The sequence below is a fragment of the Lagopus muta genome, chromosome 5 (assembly GCF_023343835.1).
Source record: "Lagopus muta isolate bLagMut1 chromosome 5, bLagMut1 primary, whole genome shotgun sequence".
Lineage (NCBI taxonomy): Eukaryota > Metazoa > Chordata > Aves > Galliformes > Phasianidae > Lagopus > Lagopus muta.
In genome coordinates, this window is record NC_064437.1 from 44,232,104 (window position 1) to 44,257,060 (window position 24,957).

General features: G+C 34.9%; 1 protein-coding gene across 1 annotated transcript in view; it reads right to left on the bottom strand.

Moving 5' to 3' along the window:
* Positions 1–24,957, bottom strand: part of LRMDA (leucine rich melanocyte differentiation associated) — a 641,727-nt gene that overhangs the window by 93,305 nt on the left and 523,465 nt on the right. Inside the window, exon 6 of the mRNA XM_048945601.1 lies at positions 8,490–8,574. Within this exon, the coding sequence (XP_048801558.1) occupies positions 8,490–8,574 (85 nt within the window). The remainder of the gene's footprint in view (positions 1–8,489; positions 8,575–24,957) is intronic.

Genomic DNA, 24,957 nt, shown 5'->3' on the forward strand with positions numbered 1-24,957 from the left:
GCAATACAGTAACACATGTCTATACATTATTAAAAACAGTAAATTCTTATTTAAACAAAGGTTATGATCTGTGCACTAAACACTCATTAATGGTTATGAATCAATATGAAGGAGGGGGGCTTTTAGCAGGTGTGCATATCTATGAACTTCAATATATTGTAAAACTGTCTGTAGCCAACAGCTTTATCATTTGGCCTTTTTGAGCCTGGAGACAGGCAATTTTTCATGATTTTACTATTTCTGGCCAAACAAAAAGTTTTTAATTAAATATACCACATGATTCCAGATGTTTGTTTATTTGTTCCAATGGGGCTGTAAAAATGCCTTAGTGATAAAATTGGAGGACTCCTGCAAAAAACAGGCTAGGCTGGAGTACTAACCAAACATGGAGATCTCTCAGGAGACTATGTGTGCTCGCAGCACTCTGTGTTTTGAATGTTTCCTCTTGAAGGGCTGTAATTTCACAGTGCCTGCAACTGGTCTTCTTTATCATAAAGGATTATTTATTATAAAGCCAAATGGGAAACCTACTAGACAGGGTTTTTTTGTTTGTTTGTTTTCAATAAAATTACCAGTTGCACACTCTTTGCATCACTAATTGATCTGCATAACAACAGAAGATTTCAGGTAGGTTTATAATTCTGGATCCCATTTCCAATCAGGAAGCAATGTTTTCTGTTTTATGCCAACTTATAGCCATGGTTGCTTGAAGCTTGAGCATGTTCATGATTTCTTATAGCTGGCATGACAAAAAGAGCCACGTTGTGAAACATGAGACTCTTTCCAGTCTACCCAAAAATCCACATTTTTACTCATTAATTATATTCAGTTTGTGATATAAATGTGATATTTATATTGGTGACTAAGGCCCAGGCTACTAGGTTAGTTTCGGCAAACATGGAGAATGTTGTAATCTCAGAAATGTGAGGAATACTGAATGAAAAGAGAGACAGAGAGAGTAGTTAGGGTTTTAACAGTCAGTTTAGGAGATATGCACTGTGGAAAAATGAAATTGTAAACAATATCAAGAAAAAAGAATTTTGAAAGGAATTTTAAAATGCTCCTTGAATCTTACACTTCTAATTCTCACTGGATATAAAACAGGAGTTTTGTGCCGAACTGGTTAAATGTTGAATAAAATTTTAACCCAAACTCGATAAGCCACTTAATTTCTCTATTTTGTCTTTTAAACTCTTGCCTTAAATAGGAATACCAGTATCGCATTCCCCCAGAAAAGCAGCACTCCAGAAAGTGATCTTCCTAGCACATACTTCAGGTCCGTTTGGTCACAACCCTTGAGTTCACTTCCAAAACTCAGAACACAGAATACTCAAAAATTAAAACTATAATGTCATTTAAAAACGAATCTTAACTTTTCTGACCATCAGGAAAGACTGCACAAAACTGTAAGGTACCTTATATATCATTCTCTACTCTTTCACAACCACCGTTACACACAACCGGTTGTTCTCATCATTGTAATATACAAAATAATTATGTGTTTTTATATTTAAGTTTTAATAATCCCCAGTATCCTGATTCGATTCCAACATTCCTTTAGTACATAGATAAGAAATTGTTTACCGTATAAGTGACAAGAACATGAATTCAATGATCCAGAAAATGCATCTTTTGAACCATATTAGTCAAGGTCACACTCAAATCCAATCACAATTCATTCCACATTTGGGAAAGTCGTTGTGCTTTACAGGCAAATGAAAGCATGTCTCTGGCAGAGACAATCACTATTTAGCAAGTGGGGAAAATTGATCCACAGAATACCACTGCAATTGTGGTGGTTCTAGTCCATCAAAAACTAGATTAAGGCTCAGGAGAGGTACTACATGAGATACTCCTTAATCTGCTTTTTCATTACTGCTCAGAAAGAAGGCACTCCAAGATTGAGAGTGAATTAACGTGCACTGGACCTCTCAATTCCTTTGAAAGACAACATCTGTAACTGTGTGTCACAAGGAGGAAAGCTGGATACTGCATTTGCAGACGTAAGGCAAATAACATACGCGGGCCTCCAATCAGGTGGAAGCATTTCAAGGAGACGCCTTCTAGCATTTTTCCCCTCATAGATAGTTTCACCAATCTACCTATTCTCCTCCATCCCCACAGAGCAACTGCATCAGAAAAAAAAAAAAAAAAATTAACTCACAACAGAGTCTGTATTACCTCCTTACACCTCCAAATTTTGAGGACTCCAACCAACCACTGACAGATTTTCTTTTTTCAGGGGAAACCAAGAGACAAAAACCAAATATTTCCTTAACCAAGTATCCCCTCACATTGGCACTCATCTTCACCAATACTTCACTTTCCATTCGTCTGTAATATACCTCATGCTTCCATTAATGCTGATGTTCCAAACCAAAGAACTAAACAAGGTACTAGTAGAACACAATTTCTCATTTCAAGCAAGCAAGCCAAATGAAATTTGATTTTTTCATAGCACACATATGTTTTAGTCTTCTCCCACAGTGCCAAAAGAAGAGGATTTCCAGCAAAACTCACGACTGGGACATATTTCCTGGCATTTATAGGAAGTGCCACAAATTATTTTTGAATGTTCCCGCCCCCAGGAAATATTTGTCCATTAATGCAAACTTTTTTTTTTTTTTTTTAGTCAGTCATCTCATGGTAAGAACATCCTGAAGATCCTGTCTTAAGAGGTACAGAGTTTAAAATAAGGCAGCTAAAAAACTGCAAATACGGCTACTCCTCATGTAAACAATGAAAAAATTGCCACTGTTCACAGCATCTCTTCCTGATAGATATTACATCTATTGGCAGTTCTCTTATTCATCCTAGTCTGAAGTATTACATGAGTTAATGTAAATATTTTTATATACATACATATACAACTTTTGTTAAAATTTATTTTAAAATTTATCAGATTAACTGAATGATAAAACACTACCCACAGTTATTTTTATGGTTATTATTCTCTTTTTGGACAGCACACAACGAGCTGCTTTATGTAGATACAGAGAAAAATCAATTGACAAGCATAAAGTGAGTTCACATTAAAAAAAACCTAACTAATTATGATAAGTTGCTACGTAAATTGCTTTGTGACTTTCCCAACAATCAATTTCAAACTCTAAATAAGCCTCTGGCTTGAAAATACAATGAGTACCTAACAACTGTGTCAATATTAACAACAGAGAAGATTGCAATGATAATATAAACAGGATAATTATCTTTCTGGAAGTAAGTTTTTATGCTAACCAATTTCCTTTTCTTTTTATGCCTGTGATTTAAAGATAGAACAGCTTTTCAGAGTGCAAGGATATCAAATTGAAGGCCTTCAAAAATACAGACTTAGTTTATTAATATTTATTATTAAAAAGCATACATTATTCTTATAATTTTACTTGAAAATCTGAAGCATCATTAAAAAAATTTAGACCTGATCCTTGAAGGACAAATATATGTGATTAGTTTAGATGAACTAGAGAATATTTAAGTCTAAAACCTGATCATGCTGAGAAAACACTGGTAGAACAGGTAAAGCCCTGGAGGACAGTTTGGAACTTTTCACACATCGCACAATTACTCCTTCTGTTTCTCCAAATAGCTTCCTTGGTATTTGGTAACCTTAGGAAAGTAAGGTTATCCTATCTCCTATCTTCATCACCATTCACTGAAAGTAGTAAGTCTCTTTAGATGCCTATCGGATTGTAACTTCTAGGAAATCTGGATCACATGATGCTCATTATGCATTTGAAAAAAGAACACTTCTACCTTGGCCCAGCACATAACTTCTACACAGCCAGTGGCTGGATTGCATGTATGGCATACCATAAAAATCAGCCAGAAAGCATTCTGCATAGACAAAATTATCACTAAAAATTGAATAACTCAAATCCACTGAGTACAATAGTAAAGTAAACAAATAGTCAAACGAAGAAACTGGAGTGCCAAGTCCAGGAGTCTCTAGAACAGATTGCACACCTACATGCTCTTGCTTGACCATGAATGCTAAAGTTTTGAAAAGTCTTCATTCCAAAACAATTCTTCACCACACTCATCAGAAGAAAAGAGAAACTGAGAGCAGGAAGATACCTTTTCTTTTTCTTTCATTTTCATTCAAAACAAAAAACAAACAACCAAACACCTGTTTTATAAGATTACCTTCAGAAGGCTAATAGGAAATATTCCATCCCTGAATTTTTAGGCACTGCTTCTGAATGCAGTTTAAGACTTTCAGTCTCAAATTGGACTGTTTGAAAAAGAACATGTTTCATTCAGGTGATTTGAATATATTCTTAGAATAAATAATATATTTTTTTTCCCCATATCGGTACACATAATTCCAAGTGAGAAAATAAAAGAGAAAAGGTAATTTCTGTGCATATCAGAATGCTTAGATAATTAACCAAGTATTTAAAAAAACAGGACAGTGGATTTGTTCAGGAAGTTCTTAAAAGACAAAATAGACTGGAACTATTAAAACCTGGCATAAATCCAATCTAAGGCTATAAAAACTACATACATAAATACAGGCTTAGCTCTTAATGGAGACTGCTTCTTCTTCCTTCTACCAGTAACCCATGGGGCAGACTTACCACTACTTGTTCCCAGAAGTAAGATGTCAGAAAAAAAGACCATTTGTAAAATGTTACTGGGAACCAAATACCTTTGGCAAATGAACAGGTTTTCAAGTAAATCAGGTTCTAGAAAATGTTATAAAATACTGTTTGCACAAAGCACATTCAGCACAATTTTTCATTATTTCTATTATTTCATAATTTTACTTCTCAAGAGGTAACACAATAAATTACTATTTTTACCAGCAAATGGAAAGCACTGCCCTTTTAGAAAGAAAACTTAAATCTGAATGCTTGAATGTAACAAAAAAACTTTTTTACCATAGCAGTTACATAAAATGAATATACAATATAGCTTGGGAAGGAGAGAAAGCAGCATATTTCTGCAAGTTAAGAATGCAATCCTCAAAATTATAACACTACAATTTTATTTTCCATCAGTTGTAACTACATTAAGTATTTCAAAGCATTATTTGAAGACTTAGTATATACTCAATAAATTGATGTTTATGAGAGTACCAGTGGCATACAAACCAAAAATGACAAAAAATACATTTCTACAACAATAAAAAAAATGGCTTTCCTTTTAGACATTTTGTTAGATCATCTGGACAAGTAAGAAGAAAAGCGAGGCCCATTTTATTTTCTTTCATTAGTAAATTTCAAAACTAGTACAACAGAAATCATTCTTTTTTTTTTTTTTTCCCCTCTTTTTTTTTTTTTTTTTTTTTTTTTTTTTTTTTTTTTTTTAAAGGGAGCATGGATGGGGAGGTGTTTATAAGCTTGCTTTTTTTTTTTTTTAAATCTGGGTAAGAGAAATGTACAGATTTCACACAACTACATCACTAATGTCTAAAATCAAATAAAAATAAATATTGCATTAAATATAAAATACTAATTTTAAAAAGGCCCCTCAGAATTTGCCATCACTGTTTTGAAAATAAACCAATAATAAAGCTAGCTGTAAAATTGCTACTTTGGAAGACTTGCCTAGAAGGACATTAATTAGGTCTCATAAAGGATCAAGTCATATTACTCTCAGGTGCCCAGAGCATGCAAAGACAGTCAATACATTTTCTTCTAGGAAACGTAAGTTGAATTGAGTAAATATTCAGCATATGGAAGATAAGGAGAACAATTTTCCCCACAGTAAGGAGAAATTTTTTAAGGCTTACAAATATGTATTCAAAATTTGTTGCTTTCTTCATGCACTGAGACACTCAAGCATCATAACATTTGATGCAGTACTTATAGTGATTATTCCCTGACATTCCAACACCGACACAGCATTATTATATGCTGTTTCTGTGGGTTCTGACAGTGAGAAAGAGATTTTTTTTTAATTTCTGAATTTTATTTGTTAAAACAATAAACTCCAAAAGTCCAGAATTCATCTGGAAATAACATGCTGAATATATGAATACAAAAGATTTAAATTGCATGCTGCAACACCACCAGAACATGATTTTGTTCCCCTAGCAAAATTCACAGTAACATATAGTAAAAATTATTGAAGTAACATTCTGCCATTCAGGTACATTCAGTTTGTTCCTGATCTCCCTCCCAAACCCCCAAAAATCAATTCACAGCAATTCTCCAAACAATTTGCTGGCCTTTCAGGTTTTGGTAAACAAGTTTCTCTGGGGACAAATGAAAGCACATACAATCATACAGCATGCTTCTTTTCATTTTGGGTCAAAAATAGCCAATATTTAACATGTGCAGCAGCTGATTCAATCACTTTTTATAACACTGAAAGCATTCATGAAGAAAAAAAAAAATCAAAGATAATCAGAACAAAACCTAAAATAGCATATTTCAGTATTTCACTTTTTCTTGGATATTTTTCTATTGACTCCAATTAATGTTTTATGGGCTTGTGAACTTGGACATTTTTCTTTGTATAAAAGATGTTGATGGAGTTAATAAGCCCTGCCAGTAGGTTGTTCCAAGCTTTATTTACAACACCTGGAATTTTGGAAAGATTTCTTAATGACTTCCTCATGAATACATGCACATATATAGGCATATATAATATTTATTTCTAAAACTTATTGGAGCATGTCATCATCTCTTTTAATGCCAATTTTACACTTTTTTTTTTTTTTTTGGATCATACATACTTCTCTGTTCACTTAATGTATAATTGTACTTAATAATCAACAAAATTTTCAGCACATGTTTAGCATGCAAAGCAGAGTGTTTCTGGGAAGAGTAAAGACAGGAGAAATACAGAATTATGCAAAGAGCTAAGGGGAAAAAGTTGGTAATTTGAGGAATATTATTTTACACTTTCATAGCAAGAGAGTAGGCACTCTCAAACCCTTGAGAAGACAACAATAAGCTCTAGACCCAAACAGACCCATAGACACAGGTAGTACCTACTAGAGCAACAATGTTGCTACACTGCTACAGAAGACAATCCCCTATCAGACAACTTCTGATACATAAAGCTGCTGCATCTCTATGGTAAAGCCAGCCATGAAGCCACATCTCTAATTTATCATTATCTAAATAAACAGGTCTGAGGATACATGCATCTTAATATTTATTATTATTATATATTTTAATTAATTTTTAAAGATCCTTATAACACTCTTTAGTCCTACTTATTGTCTACTTACTACCTCTTTAATCTAACAGCAGAAATCCAACCTCAAAGTAGATATGCTTACCAGAAATCACCTGAAATCAAAGCCACTGCATGCATATTCCTTGGGATTTTTATTTATATATGTATTTATGGTGAGGGGGAGGGGTAGGACAGCGAAGACTTATGATTTGCAGGCTTTGGGTTCAGTTCTTCCTCTTGTTCCTGATCTCCGGCAGAACACAACACACTACAGCACCTTCAGGACATCTGATTTCCCATACACCATATCAACCTACACAAATACCAGGAAATAGCCCGGTAGCTATCTAAGCTCTGGCACAAGTTACTTTCTAATCAGTTACTTTCCTCACCCTTCCCATCTGAGTCATTGTCTGACTGGTTCTTTCTCAAATTTTCAAATAATTAGCCATCTGCTAATGCTGACTTAATCTAGAATGCTGTACAATGTGAAAACACACTAAAATCCAGTTAGCATTAATTAATAAAATACAGGTTTGACTTCGATTCTGATATCCTAGTATAAAAATTACCTCTACACGTATCATTTATGCAGTCTCAATTTGAAAAACATTTGAAATATTAAAGTCTCCATCTAATCAAATGTGCAATGTGGAAAACACTGAGTGTTGTGGCTCTGGTTTCAAGCTGAAAAACGTTGCAAGCTATATACATTTCTTCTTTTTCAGAATAAATGAGAAAGAGCTTGGAATGTGCTCCTCCTGACTGCTCCAGTTTTTCACCTGCTCCCTGAACTTTGTGCTCCATAGGTATGCAGAAGGAATTCAAGAGTTTGTCCAAGGTGCTTTTTAAGCTGTAATTACTGGTGAAAAAGGAAATTGAACACTGATCTGCCTTTATGGCTTAAAAACAGAAAAGAATGAATCCCATTTTATTGCAATGAAAACATGTTAACGTTTCAAAATTATAGCCCTAAATTGTTAAAATGCCAAAAAGCTGTCTCTTTACAAATATTAGAAACTTCACAAATTCTCTCAAAATTACCAACTCTGCATGTAATCATCTACTTAGAAACATGTAAGTACTTTAACCTCTTGATGTCTTTTTCTCACACACACAAAAAAACCCACCACTGAATGTTATTATCTATAGATTTGTTTTCCCAGTAGACTTCCTTTAACTCCTCTTTAATATGACTTAAAATCTGTAATCTTGAAATGTATGGTTTTCTCATATATTACAGAGAACACAGTGCCTTTCTAGTAAAGCACCAATAGAGCAGTAACTGATACATAGAGGGCCTCACTGTGAAGTTTACCACCTTAGAGGAATCTATGTCAATAAAGTTTAGATTTTACCTCTGTGATTGGTGAGGTCTCTGGATCCTGAAGGTAGAGGTGTATAGCTCATCTCTGGAGAGACTGAGGCAGCATTGCTGGAGGCCTGTGTGATAAAACAAATACTATCAGTGTTTTGAGCAAAGGTCATTGAGTAAACAGAGACAATTCACCTGTAAATGAGTATTCTGATGTACATACAGGTGCACAAAATCAGCAATCATGGAAGACTACTGAGAACTGAAAGAAAGCTTAATTTGTTTTCACTGAAACCAGTTTCAATCTTGCAAGGAAGCTGCACTCAGAAGTTTGCACTAGTATATTAAATTTCATTGCTAGAAAATATTGCCATACAGTTCACAGCTTTACAGAATTACCAAGTTAACCAGGAAAACTTTGGGCAGCATTAAACACATTCCTTTTAGTGAAATAGAAAAATTTTTACCTGAAGGAATTTACACGTTCACAAGCAAAAAAAAAAAAGAAGATAGAAAATAGAAAGCTGGAATAAGATGCTATACTTTTCAAAACAAAACAAAAACTAGATTTCAAAATTCCACTGTTCTGTAAGCTAAGCAAAGGGATCTCTTAAGAATGATGCATATAACGTTCAAAAGTTGTACAAGTATCTAGATTAATAATGAACAGGTGAAACCCATGTCAGATTTCTAAAACACTTAAAGAAATATCAAGAAGACTTACTGAGAATCCTTAAAAGAAAATGTTAAGGGAGAAGAAAAGAAACTCATTTTTCCCCCCATAATAAAGAAAAATTTGAAGATCCTATGATTCTGAATTGAAAACATTAAACCACAGTTATTGTTTTCTGTAAACCAGTCTTAATCTGGTTGAAGAAGATTTCATCTGAAGAGCAACATAAAGCCAAGGAAAGCCATGTTTACCATCTTGCTTTTTAGTTATTGAGCTGTGAAATCTCATTCTTGGCTGATATGAAAATAATGGATCTTGTTGATGAATAGGAATCATCATGATAGTATTTTAAAAATTTGTTTGAGTTGGATAGATAGCATGGTAGTGACATGCCCAGCTTCATTCAGAAACAACGTCTACTAAAAGTTATACGATAATTTCTGATAGAAAAGACAAAGGAAATAAAAAAACAAAACACAAAAACTAAACTCCTGAATTTCATAACGATTTTTAAGAGGAATCTTAGAATAGTTATCTTCTATTCCTGTTATTTCTATATGTTATTTTGGCTTACAAATTGCAAAGTCACTCAAAGCAATTCACATAAATTTCTTATTATTTTTAATTAATTGTGTATATGAAATGAATTCAAAACCAGATTTACAAAGGCTAGTTAAGATGAAAGCATAAGATAGGGCTAAAATGTCTTTGGGAAAAAAAAAAGCTTCTAACCAAACTAAACTTGAGAACAACATGGAGAAGTCCAAAACAATGAAAATCTCCAATATTTTGTTTGAGAACTTAGAAATCTTTGTTATAGCTGTACAGATTGTAGTACATTAAAATGTGCAAGGGTAAGTGACTGAGTAGATTTGTATACTTTTGTTTTCAAAGGCCAGCTTTGAATTTTAGACAGGTTTGTCAGACCATACAGTCCTATTTTAGTCCTTGGCAAAAATCAGGATATAATAGGAGAGCACACCATGTGTTAAAACAGACAGGTTTGCCAAAACAGCAATGATGCTATGTATGAGGTATGAAGAGTGCTCTAGAAAATCCTCTGCTCACTTTCTTACCAGTGACTGTGCACCCTCCTTTTCACAGAGGTAATACTGTAAATACACCTTTTGCTTTCAGACAAAGTGAATGATCTCTTGATTTTAGTGAACTGTAAACATACAGCCCTACCCACACTGGACAAACAAGGGATTGGAGATCTTATCTGTGACAACCAATATAATCTGAGGATATCTAATACCTCACAGGATCAGATGGATGCCTCTAACATCCAGCAATATGACACCTGAAATAAGTTCCAGGAGCAGGTATGTGTTCACAGCTATCTGTTTTCTTTTGGTCTGGAAATTCTGGGTAAGACAAGAATAAAAACGTCACTACCTATTTAGCATAAGACTTCATCCCTGTAAATCATTTCAAAAACTGGAGGAATAAGTGGTCACATACTGTACACCCTAGATGTTATCTGCCTATTCAAGTGTACTTAGCTGGGACTTTGATAATAGTGAAGGTTTCTCTTTGATACTTTTAATCTCAATTTAGACTGTTGACAGCTTGATGATAGCTTTTCCTAAAATTACTGGAAGAGACTTTGCCTTTTCAGCAATAAACCACTGACTGAGCAAAACAAGAGCTTCTAAAAAGCGGATTGGAGTGAAGGGGCAATTGAGCTTTATTTCAAATTTTAGGAAAAGCAAGAACGGAAAGGTTTGTTTATTGGTGTTTTGCTGCAATTTTACGTATAGTATATAATTCCCTGTCAAATATGGAACAGTTTCATTACCTTTGAGCTAAGTATTCAGTTAGAGCAACTTTAATTCTATGGAATATCATCCAGGGTTAGGATTGTTTTGTACAAACATTGCCTGGAACTCTGAATCACGTTTCTGATTAAACCTGTGCACCAGCAGAATGACAATTTGTTTTCCCTACTGCAGGAAGACATTTGGCCCCAAATATTTTCCAAAGAGATTTGTATAGATTACATTACTCTCGATAGTCACAAGAATATTTTGACAGTGATTGCACTGGCATGTGACAGTTGTGTCTTCGAGTATTGGTGAAATATGAAGTTCATGTTGCAATGCAGAAGGTAATTACAAAAAGCTGGTTAAAATAAGAAGTATCTTCAGTGTTATATGTACAGGTCACCAAATAGCTAAGTGAATAAATTCTAATAGTATTATTACTAGAAGCACTTATTTCTGCAAGCATTCCAGCCATAGTACATAGTACAAAGCATAGAAGTTACAAGGCCTATAAAGTTACTCACAGGTTTAGTTATGCACATAGCCAAAAATTTGCTAAATTGAAGTCTCTATCTGTCTTAACATTAGCCTGTAGATTTTGTGGGGATTAGGAAATCATACGTTCTCTTGAAGAGTAAGATATAGCATGATATTATGCGATATTGGCTATAATGGAATATCCTCAATGCTTATTAATACTTTATATTCTTCTATTTTTGTCACGTAACATAACTTGTATTTGGATCCAGATATTTCTCTAGTAATATTTCTCCTTGATATGTGAGAGATCATTGTTATTTCTACGACATGCGTCAATTCTTTACACACCTATACATAGCAGTAACAGTAGCAGTCATCAATATATTATTGTGACAAATTTTACAATACAGGAAAAATAGCAGCATTTTAGCAGCTTCCTGAGAAGAGTTTAACAGATATGCAAAACACTTACAGTAAGTGACATGGTAAATAAAATTGTTTCAGTGCACACATACAGAGGGAGATTTCCTTAGCTAAATATATTTAATTCAAATACAAAGCCACCGAGGGAAATCTTTGTTTACTATTACTAAATGCACCTGTAGTCAAGGCTTAACAATATTTGAACCTGATTATTATAAGTCTAGTAAATTATATAAAAGTTTGCACAATCTTCTGTTTAGTTTAAGGACTAATCCTGAATCATGTGGGCACATGTATCTTAGCCAGAAACACAATGGCAACAGCCTTCAATAATTTCTACACATTTGAAACTTTACCTAAGAGTATTTCTACCAGTAGGAGAGCAGCTTGTCAATTCACTCCCTAGTACTGGCTACAGTAGCTCACATCTCTAGGCTTTCAGTGTATAAGACCATCTAGATTTGTTCTCATTTGAGATAAAACATATAGATATATTCCACAGACCTGCTCAGCATTATATATATAAATAAACAGATAAATAAAGTAGATATAACTAGAAACTCATTTATGGATGAAATATTAATTTATGTACATTAATCACGTATTCACATGTGAAGAGACACATAGCCATATTAACAGAAAAAAAAAAAAAGTATTCATTGTGGGTTGAATTTATTACATGCTTGTAGAGAGTATCAAACACTACTCCAGAGGGAATGTTTCTTCCCATAAATTTGCACAGTACCAAGCACAATGAGGCTTTAATTTCACTATGATGTCTTTGAGAACCTCATGGTAGCAGAAGACATTACTGGAAGCAACAGTACACCAAGTCTTCGAACACTGTTCTAGGAATGAAGAAATTTATTTATAACGTATCTGCTTTATCATGAACTCTGGAACCATACAGAAAAGTAGTAAAAGAAAGAGACAAAGTTTGAAAAAAAAGGGATAAAGAATGAAACTAGAAATATAAGTAAAGGCAGACAATGAGAATAGAGCAGGCTACAAAAACAAAAATTCTTGCTTTTCTTTCCCCTTTTGTGAATTAGGATGCAGGTTTCCAACAAGCCAGTGCTTCTGTAACCAATCATTATGCTGCTACACTTAGAATTACAAACAAGTGACATGGCACAATACACAGGAGACAGTTTTCCCTGATGAAATGGGATTTCCCGGTTCCCCTGCTCCACAACTAAACACAGCCAACAACAGATTAGCACTTGCATCTACTAAACTTGCAGCATGAATTAAAGGCACTTTAATAAAAGAGGGGAAGAAGAGAAGGGGGACTGATTTTGCCACAACTTGCCTGATCTCTGTAAGCTTACTTGAGATGAGCTCCTTCCCCTGCATAGAATCAGTGATTTATTTAAAAATCTGATTTTAGATACCAGATCATAGTAATGAAATAAAACAGGAGAACAGCAAACAAGTGTTGTTTGGAAGGAAAGGGTATTACTTTGTTAATCTAAATATCATGTTCTGATGAAGATCACAAAGATCTGACTGACTTCCATTTATCAGTAACCATTAAAAAAAATTAAAATAAAAGAAGTAATTTAGCCAGAATACAAATAAAATCTGACTACTGCAATCTAATCATTTTAATTTACAAATGCATCTCATTACAAAGATTTTTTCTTTTTTTGTTAACTAAAGAGAAAAAAGCTTTTTTCTTATCAATAATGAAGAAAATTCATAAGAAAAGAGGAGAATGAAAGGGCAGGTATAGGTAGGGTTACAGGATTTATTGGCTTTCGTCTTCTTCTGCCTACAAGTCGAATAACCTTAATTGTAAAATAACAATCAGGAATCTGAACTCTTAAGTCTGTCATGCACAACTTTTAGTACGATGTGAAAGTGAAAAATGTTTTTCCAGTATGCAAACATAAAGGTAAGCACAAAGGGAAAAAATGAATATGGTAATACGTTCTAAATTTCAGAGGAAATTGAAATCAGCTCCATAGAGGCAACTGACTCTCAAGAGTCTGTGAACTAAAGAAAAAGTATATTAGTTCAATGCCTGAATTCTACTATTCAAGGAATAAAAATACAATATTTGGTTGGTACTACTAAGGGAACATTTTGTGTAATATCAGGATATACTATACATCTGCTGCATCGAAACAAATTGGTAGAGACCAATGGTTCAAAAAATACAAATGGACTGCTATTTTTGGCAGCCACACACATTCTTTCAAGTACTTTCAGCTGCTGAAGAAAATAAAGGGGGACTGAATTTCAGATAAGCCAATCCTTTTTGACTCATGGGTTAAGAAACAGCAAATCTTAAATGAGACTCTTTCCAAATTAAATTTCTCTACTAGTCATTTCCCTTTTATATTTCTAAATGTCAGAATAAACCAGCATTTATCCAATAAATCCATACCTGTGTTAGCAAAAAAATGCTGCAACTCATTTCTGACTTTTCTGAGTTTAATAAATATCACAAGTGTTTCAGCTATAATTGAGAGTGTGACTTTGAATTAAGCAAATATTCATTAAAGATATTTTGCCATGCTATTTTCATCTCAGATGCTGCTAATGGAATAGACCAAATTATTGTAGGACCAGGAAGACAAGGAGAAGAGTGATCTTATATTTTGGTTGACCTACCAATTCCAGTGACCTTTAACAAGAAAAGAAAAGAGGATTTTGCTTATTTAACAGAAGTAGCGGAGGTGATGACGCAAAGCATTTCAAAAATATTTCTCTCATTCTCATATAAGAGAGATTATCACTTCTCACTTGAATTTACTTTAACTTTTGGTTTGTATTTCATATTAAATTGCAAGGTTGAAAGCAAGGTGCAACTGGATCAAAGATGTAAATGAATATAAGATAATTCTTATGCATTTAAGCTTAATTGAGTGTAATCGATATGTCTGGTGTGCAGCCAAATTCAACTATTGTGAAAAGCACCTAATGTATGGACATTATTTTTGGACTACTGAATGCCAGAAAATAATGACCTGGCATTCAGCTTTGGTGAATCAGACCTTGAATTTTCATCTAAGAGCAGTTTTGAATTATTACCAAAGATAAGGTGTAAATGTGCAGGGGAATTTTATCCATGTTTCTCCCATGAATCATAAATGAGGGAAAAAAATTACAGACTAAATTGCACTTAAAAGGAATAAAGTCTTTTCATGTCATACATGATTTATCAAAATGATCTCATTTTAAGGGTACTGTGGTGTATCTTGATTAATAACATTAGTAAGCATGATGAATGGCCTCTTTAATGGTAACACAGAATTTATTGGCAAAATCCCTACTTCTACCAAAAAGAGGAGGAAGTAAAACATGCAGCAGACAGTTACTTACAGGAACAGTTTAAGTAAACTCTCTCCTGTATATTTTGCTTTTAAGAGGTCTTTGAAAATTCAAAATTTGAGTTTATCCTTAGGTTCATATTGAAAACAAAACTCTCTTAGCAGTTCTCTGCAAAACAATCTGAACTCAGAATGTACTGTAAAAGGATGTAGTTTATTAAGGTCTTTCAAGAGCACTGCCTCCATCCCATTACAACCTACTTCAATATCCTTTTTATTTTGCGTTAATATCTAAAATGTTTCTCTTCTTCCATTACTCCATCTCCCGCCTTTCCCCCCTCCTCTTTTTTAAAGCCTGCTCCAGCCTGCCCTAACTAATTTCCTTTTGGGCTGACAGATCAGAGGCCTTCCTACCACTGTTCCTTTTAGACCTGTGAAACCCTCCTCGTAATCCTGCTGCTTGTCCACAATTAATCTTTCCAGTTGCCACATTATTAACACTACCACCCACAGACAGAGGATGCCTGAGCACGGCTGGAGTCTAGCTCCCCACTGGAGCATCAAAGTTGTCAATCAGACACTAGTCAGAAAGTTGCCTGCTGTCAACATCAGAGGTTTTCATCCTCTCCTACTCGCTGATCAAACATTTTTCTTCAGAAGATTAATTCAAAGTCCCCACCCATTTCCTCCCATATCCTCTTTCCCTTTTAGGTTTACTCAATGATCCATCTTCTATATGGAAAAGGAAGCAGTGTATAATAGAAATCCTTTCAATACAAAAGTTCAGCAAAACTAAATTTTAATCCCAGCTGTTATCAGCCCCCACCCGCCCACCCCCACCCCTGGCAAGTTAAACACCTTAAAGAGTTTGGATTAGACCTAGTCACAAATGCCTTTGATCAAAGGCTCAAAGACTTTACACAAATGTAATCACAAGGCAATGACTGCATCTAAGAAGCCTGAATTGATTTGTTCTACTGTAACATATAGCATACAAAAACACCCATTAGGCTTTCTGACTTTTAAGATCAAGTATTTTCAACTTCTGTCTCTCAAAGCCAAGTATTTCAGCATCTTCCTAATGCTTTTTATTTTAAATTACAGCATTAAAAAAAAAAAAAAAAAAAAGTAGCTTCTTATTGCAGGATATTTGCATTTTATCTGTTTAAAAATTATATCTTAGCTACCTGTGTTTAGCAGCAAAAAGGATGCAAGAGATTCTGCTGCTCATTTGGTTTACAAGCTGTAGGAAACTTCTCCCTAATCACAGCCCAGACTGTAACATTTTCTTTTGTATATTTTGTATATTTTACACCTCAAGTGGCTCAGTATTTTTCATTATGCTAGATAATGGAATTTGTCCCTAAAGGACCACTTACCAATGCTTGCAACACAACAGTGAATGAAACAAGAACTATTAATATAACCCAACAATCTATTCATGTGAAATTTAATGCCTAGTTTTAAAAGGAAAATAAAATAATTTGAAATTACACCACAAAACAAATTTGAAGTTGCTAATTACTATCCTCTGAAATAGATTTCTGAATCCTTATTGACATATGACTCAAAAAAAAGATAAAAGAATAAGGGAAAATCACTGCCTTGACTTTTGTACTGAGTTTGGGAAAGTAGAATCATAGAATCATAGAATCATAGAATCACCAAGGTTGGAAAAGACCTTCAAGACCATCCAGTCCAACCGTTCACCTATTCCCAGTAGCTCCCACTAAACCATGTCCCTCAACACAACATCCAGCTGTTTCTAAGTAAACTCATCCAAGAAATTTACATTTTTTTCTTAAATTTCTTTACCAGCATCTTTATCAGTTAATCTTCAGGGAACATACATGCTACACTGCTTGCATTTGCAGCATGCAGAAGCATTCACTCAGTGCACATTCTAGTAAAATCAAATGAAAAAATTAGTGAATAAACAAACAAACAATCCTGTTATACTCTGAAACAGAAAACAGTCTTGCCAGAAATTTCTGAAAAGTCACACACTTTCTTTGAGGTGTCTGGTAGAGCAAACCACAGATGAGCCAAAAGATGTAAGCAGATGCTAATGTTCTTCAAAGATTCCCCCTCCCCAATGCTGAAGCATGGTTATTCCCTGTGTTTCACTCACTGCACAGTGGCTCTGAATGAGGAGGGAACAGGATTGAGTTCTACAGCAGAAGGTGCCAAAGGCTAGGTAAGTCACTTATGGGACTGGAAATACATTGATAACTTGTTAGATTGTCACTCTCCTCCAGTCATTCTACATATTTCTCAACTTATGATATCACAACTACAAAAGACAGCAGTTTCCTTAAAAGTTCTTGTCTAAATCCTCCTGAATGACAGAAGACTTAAATGCCTTCTTTCTAGGAGAATGTTTGGAAATGCTCTACGTTCTGTCAAATATTACGAACTCCAGAATGTGTTATCTTGAACATAAAAGTACACTGTGAGGAATTCTACGTGAATTTCACACATATTATGCCAAAAGAAAAACAAAAACTTCCAAAACACTTTATCAGTAGTACTGTGGTATATTATTTTTCATGGAACATTATTTTGAAATATAAATGACTCAGAACCTCTACTCTTGCTTTTGCAAACCTGATGTCCACCTGATGTCCTCATTCTCCAAAAGCCAAGGAGGAACCAGTCAGGTAAATTTTGGCTTTTTGGATTGGAACCTCTGTTTCATAAATTAAATCAGTAACATAATGCCATCACTTTCAAACAAATTCAAGTCAACAACAATCAGAGGAATGCAAAACTGCACGTGTGTCTCCCTGACGAAACATAATTGCTTGCAATGTTAGAAGGCCAGTTTTGCTTTGCTATTCATTCTGCAGCCTCTGGGTTGCTCTATTTTTTTTTTTTTTCCAGATGTACGGACAATATTTCAAAAATGAAAGAAAGGTCCAAAAACTAAACTAGACAGCCCAATAACTGTTGTTGAGTTACACTAATAATCACATTGCTTAACAGGCACAAGAACCGAGAAAATGGAAAGTTAAAAATGTTTTTAAGGCACTTTCATTCTGCCATATGGGAATAAAACTGAACTGCAGCTAAAACTTCTTGTCACACTACTGAGTCAGCAGAAGGGGGTGCTGTAGTGTAATCTATTTAAAATGCAAAAACAGTAACTTTTGTAACAGCAGATTAAAACTAGCATTTTATTCACTTGGCATACCCACAGCATACCGAATGCTGGAATCAGACTTGTCACTGCACACTGCAGGTTATTAATAGAGCTCAGAGTGGTGTTGCTAAATGTGCAAGTTAAAAAGCAAATAAACAGAAATGGATTTATCCATGGTATTTGTTTCATGGGAGAATTCAGCATGGCCTGCCTTACACAGCACATTTGTATATCCAAGATCACTGAGGTTCAATTTTTTATAAGTTTCTTTTATTTTTATTTTTTGGATTTGACTGACATCCACTTACCGCAGCCTGAAGCCCTGGAATATGTCATCTACAACATTAACATTCTAAAGAAAAACACGCTTATTTCCCACCTGGACAAATAAACGTATTAAAAAAGACACATAAGAAAGAAGCCTGTGGCTCACTACCTCTTCTATCTAATGGGCCTTTCTGGACTCTTGTGAGCCAGCACAGGAAAAAAGTCAAAGGCTTCAGCAGAAACAAATCAACACATTGTGCTACAGCTTTACACTTCGTTTTCTGACAGTGTCAGGTGTTAGGACTGGCAAGTGTGTGTTTCCCCTCTCTGTGCAAGCCAATTCCTGTTTTCCTCATCTTGATCTCTCAGAGATTCATCAAAAATGCGATTTAATTACATCTCCTCCTCCTCCTCCCACTCACCAAAAAGACTGTAAACATGACTCCTTTTTATCTCCTGATACATCTGGACAAGTAGACAATGTGCTAAAACAAAATAAATCTGCCCTGACAGTCACATCAAAGGGTTCAGCTAGGGGCTTGCAGCTACTTAAGGCACAGGAATGTTGTTGCTAAGCATCGCTCTACAACCTATCAGTCCCTTAAAGAAGAGCTTTTTTCTTTCAGAGGGAGATGAGGAAAGCTGGAGAGTGGGAACCAGACTGCAAAGGGAGATTGGGGATTTTGGAGGATTTTGAAGCTTAAAGTGAATTGTGTGAAGAAAAGGGGTTTTGTTTTGTTTTGCTTCTTGACATACAGCCTATGTTTCAGGGAGGGGAAGTAAGCAGGGAAGGAGGGGCTAAAACTTGTTCATGAAACATTTTCTGAAATTTACCCTTGGATAAATATAGGCAAAGTCTTTGATATCCTTTTCCAAATCCCTGTACTTACTGTAGATTCAAAATAGAAAGACTGAGAAAAAACTCATTAGGTCTGGGATACCAAGCCTGTAAAAATATATTGTGAAATGCATTCTCTACCCTGCTTTTCTATCAAGCATTTGATAAATACGTGTGCACTCCTAAGTACATGAAACTGGTAATAAAGACCATATTTCATAAACATGCTACACGGGGAAAGTTTTGATACCTATGCACACAACACAATTTGATGCTCGATTTACTAGTAAAAACTATTCCCTTTAGAGAGAACACTTCACTGAAATCATCTGTTTTCAGCACTGTACCCTGGAGAACATTCAGTACTCACAACTCCAAAGGAAGTGAAACCCATGCTAGAGGCGAGACCATAGAACTGCACTAACTACAGACATAGCCATGATGAAATGGATAGCATAAAAAAATTCAAATTATGCTCTACTCTTGTAGACACAAAAACATTCAAGACAGGTACACAACCCAGACAGAAGAGTACAAAACTATTATTTTTCAAGCTTAGTTATCAGGGTCAGCTAGGAAAACCCACAGTTTAGTTACAGAGGTGAACAAACTTCCATTATCCAACTATGTCTTTTAAAACCAGTTAAAAGGTTTAAAAAATCCTCCTGGTTTTTAAAGAATTAAACAAAGAAAATGTGTAAGGGACTCATTCTACATGCAGGGTAACTATCAAGAACATGAACAATTACTGAACCTGCGATATTGCACAAATAAATAACACTTAGCATTATCTTCAGCACTATCATATTTATTAAACAGTGACTGAGGGCAGCAGTAACCATTTTTATTGTCCCATATAGCTCTTATTTTCTAATTAAACAGAAGGTTATTTCCACTGCCAGTGCAACCATTTATCTTATGTGAGTGTTACATAATATTTTTTGCCAGCCAAGCCTGACTGTGAAGTGTTCTGCGTGGTGAACTGTGGCCCAACATGCTTTCCTGTTTGGTAATCAAAGAAATGGGCCATTCTGTGCTATGTTAATAAATAAACTTTTTGCAATTTCTTCTAAAACATGATAAAGCTTATACTTTGTCCTACCCTCTAGCTTCAATACAAGGGCAATGAGCTGTATTATTAAAGATATAGGTCAAGCAAACCTGATGATTTCAATCCTGTGGGGTGCTTTAGAAACTGTTGTCATATTACTGAGATCATTCTGCTGTTCCTAATTATTCCTCTTGGTTGCTTCACATTTCAACTGATTTCTCTCACACTTATGTCAAAATTTATAAGCTGCTCTGTGTAACAACACTACATTATTTCCTCACTTGTTATGGTAATATAGGACAGAAACTAGGAGAATGCTTTAATCTAGCTGACAAGGATAATGTAGCCTAGAAATGTAATAAACTTTGAATCCCACCACAGAGTTGCTGGCTTTTTTTCCTCTACCGTGAAACATTTCACATAGATAGACATCTTAGAAAAACTAATTGCTACAATAACTTGAATATTCTCTTAACTGAGTTGCTTTTATCAGGAGAAAAAAAAAAAAAAAAAGTATCAGCATTGAAGTGTTTAACAGCCTGGGCATTCTCCTTATTCCTGTAATTGCTATTGTGCAACATTCTGGTGACTGCACTGAAAAACTACATAGTGCCAAAGCAAACGTTTTTCCATGGAGTCTGTGCATCAGGCAAACCATTTGTAATTAACAGGCCAGGCTTTAACACGGCTGTAACACATCTCCAGCTGACTGGCACAAAATTTTATTTGCACTAAGTAGCTTGACTCTGGGCAAACATAAAATCAAGTTTATATGATAGCTTCATGTTGTACAGTGCCGTTTGAAGGATTTCAGAATGTTGGGAAAGCTGCCAGTGGAAAAGGATGTTTAATGAAAATTTTGAGTTTTAAATCTAGTGCGGATATTGCTTGCAATATGGGCTAAGATACAGAAATATTATTTCCTTCAAAACATACAACAAGGTATAAAACGATATTTAGCAAAAAACATACAACTCCAGATAGAAAATGTTCTATCAATAACTCAAACATGACATTCATTCCGATACTTGTAGGGACAGTTTTGCAGAAATAGCTTTGTCAAATGCTGGAATGTTCTTTTAAAGCACTTTTAGTCATCAGCAAATGGGAAAAACAACAATCAACAAACACAAACTAATAGATTTGTGAAGAAAGACATACAAAAACTCAAAGGTTTGTGGTATATCATCATGATAATACGAGAATGTGACCACTGCATCAAAGCAGTACAGCAATACAGCAGGAACAAGAGCACTGTTTTACAATCAAAACTTTTAAAGGAACTTTTTTTAGCTACATGAAAAATATTATTTAATTGAATATGCTTACAGGAACCAGAAAGGAGGCAGATGACACTGGTTCCCATAAGAAATGCTCACCAACATAACAGTAAGAAGAAAAAAAGGAAGACCGTGGAACAGATTTCTGTTTTTTCTCTTTGTAGAGTTAATGACCTGCCTACAGATAACTTTGCAAGATTCGAGGGAGGAGGAGACAACAGTCAGACAAAATATCTTCTGAAGAGTCTCACATCTGGATCCCAATTAGAAATGGACTCCCTGTTATGTCCTGACAGCTGGCGGGATGAACTGTTCATGTGTTCATAAAGTGAGATCTCTCTTTATGACTTTGTTGTTTTTTTTCCCAGACAGAAGGCTCAGCGTGTACAACAGGACTCGCTTTGTGTCTTCCATTTGGCTCCTCAGCTACCACCTGCCAATATGTAAAACCTTCTTCAAAGCATATGATTTTAAAAGTCTACGTTCAGATTTGTTTCCAGAGTGGATAGCCAGAAGAAGGCAATGTCACAGCCAATTTTAAAGCTGAACCGTCATGGAAAGTGCATTTAGGCTTTAAGACTGACTTGACATAGCGTAATACAAGTACAGGAAAATTGGGAAACATTAATCATATGGCTAAGTGATATATTAACTTGTAAACTACCTGCTTAGAAAACAGAAGTGCCGGTGGGAATGATTAAACAAAGGAACAGGAAATAATATTGAGATCTTCAAAAATTAAAGATGAAAGATACAAAAGCAATAAATTATAGTGCCACGTGAGCAGTATCAAATTAGTATGTTTACCTGCCTTTTACTGAATCAAGCTAAAGATGTTGGGAGGCACTAGACACTATAGGAGGGAGAAAGAATCAAAAATAGCTATGGAAAATGTAATACAAATGTATGAAAAGTTCTCAAAAGCAAAAGTGTTCTACACAAAAATAAAAACTGTTAAGCTGTGACGCTTTCAGATTTGAATTTACATAAACTCCATCTAAAATAATGTCCTATATAAACAGTGCAGAGCTGCCTGAGACTTCTTGTTTTTATTTGTGTTTTGGTAAACATGTGATTAGAGCAGGGTGAACATCATCACATAATCAATTTTTATAATAACATTTCTTGAACTTATTAAGAAATTACATTCATTTTTAAATTTTATGTAGTGGTGAGGAGTTCAGAAAGGGCAATGAGTTTCTCAAAAGTTGGCTTTGGAGTGTGGCCACTGATGGGAATTTTTTATTTCTTGAGATAATGGACTTAATGAACACTGTTCCTCCCAAAAACACAATGGATTCTGCCTCTCTGAGGGATTCTGGTCCTAGATGAGCAAAACTTCTAACTAGTGTTTCTTACCTGTAAAATGAAGTACTTGACAAAGTCTATCCCTCAGCTCTAGAAACTATTCCCTGCAAATGTGCTTATCTTCAGGGCATAATATAGTTCAGGGATGAGAGGTCAATTATTTTATTTTTTGTAAAACATAGGAGTCACTGTTCATTTAGATGTCTGTGGATTTGTTTTTCTTTGTTTCAGCTGTTACTCAACTTTCTCATAAGGCTTACTGAGTACTGATGTACTGAGCGCTTCCAGTTTCAGATACAAACCTGCCATGTACAGCCTATCTGAACTCTAAGACACTTTTTCCAACAAACTAGCCTTGCCATTAAAATTCATTTTTCCTGTGGTGAGTGTGTAGAATTTCAGGTGAACTAGGTGGCTCTTTTCATATCCATGAGATAGGCACCAGAGATGATACTTTTTTAGACTCCCTTATTTACCCAAGATAGAATTTCCTGGAATTTCTCACCATAACTTATGTCATCTATTCTTTTAAGAAATCTGTTTGCCTACCCCCCTCAAATCAGTCGTCTTTTTTAGTCCTCCAGTGCCTTTCTAGAACCACAAGTTTCTCCAAAACTAAACACTGTATTCTCATAATAGTTGCACCACAAATAAACATGGGGATGGAGTCAAACTTCCCCCTCATACTTCATATCTTAAAGTACTATATCAGATGTGTATGCTGGGAGAGCGCATTCAGCTGAATAACCACAAGTCCTTTTCCGAGTTACTGATTTCTAGGATGAAGTCCCTGGTCTATAATCATAGCTTGAAAACACAGTGTTTTCACCTGGCTTTGTAAAAATGAATACTGCTTGCCCATATCCAGTCTGACTTCCACTGTCTCGTTATTTACTGGTTTTCCAATATTTCTTTCCAAATATGGAAACCTTATCTCTAACGATTTTGTTTTATCTCATCAATAGAAAACATTATACAGCACAGAACAAACAAGATTTCCATCAGAGCATGTCTACTTCATCAACATGAAACCTGTTCACTGGTGCTTAATTTACTAGATGTATGCCATGATTAATCTCTACTACTCTATCTTCATAATAAAAGAATAAATAAGTGCAATATTTGTTAAACATTATTACAAAACCAAAAGGAAGTCAATACTGAAGCCCATGGCTTGCACTGAGCAAGCAGACAAAGGACAAAATGAACAGGAGGTCGTTTATTATTCGTGGTGTCATCTATCTGTTTCCTTAAAACAACAGTTAAACCAGAATTGGTTGCAGTTGCTAATAAGATGACACTTTCAGAAAAAGCATACACATTTTATATAGTGTAACAAATACTTTGTGAATTTTAAAACTGTTCACATAAGTTGGTGTTATGCCTATTGTGGAATAGTAGAAACTTCAAAGGGAATTATGGTAATAAGGATGGATCATTAAACTGGTGTGGGGGAGTGGCATGAATGTTTCCCTTTTCTTATCCTTAGCACACAAAAACTGTGTAGAACTAATACTAATGCTACAAGCAGACAACACAGATTTACTACAGACAAGAGAATGACTCAGCAACCAAATAGGAAGAGAAAATAAACCTGGGGCATACAGCAAATTCTGTCAACAAGTGCTTGAATTTGTATTAGGAGTAAAAGCGCAAAAAGCAACAGAGTAAATCACTATGATCTGAAATTCTACACTTTTTAAAAAAATATTGTTGTTTTTTTTTTTCCTTCATAATCTATTGTTACTTCATGATCAGCTGAGATACTGTGAAAGACAGGACAAGGAGCAGTGGCCTAGAACTTGAACATAGGAAGTTCCGTACTAACATGGAAGAAATTTGTTGTGGTAAGAACGATGAGGTACTGAAATAGGCTAACCAGAGAGTTTCTGAAGCTTCCTTCTATAGTTCAAGGCCCATCTGGATGCCTACTTGTGTAGGGAATTTGCTTTAGCAGTAAGGTTGGACTTGATTTCTAGAGGTCCCTTCTAACCCCTGCAATTCA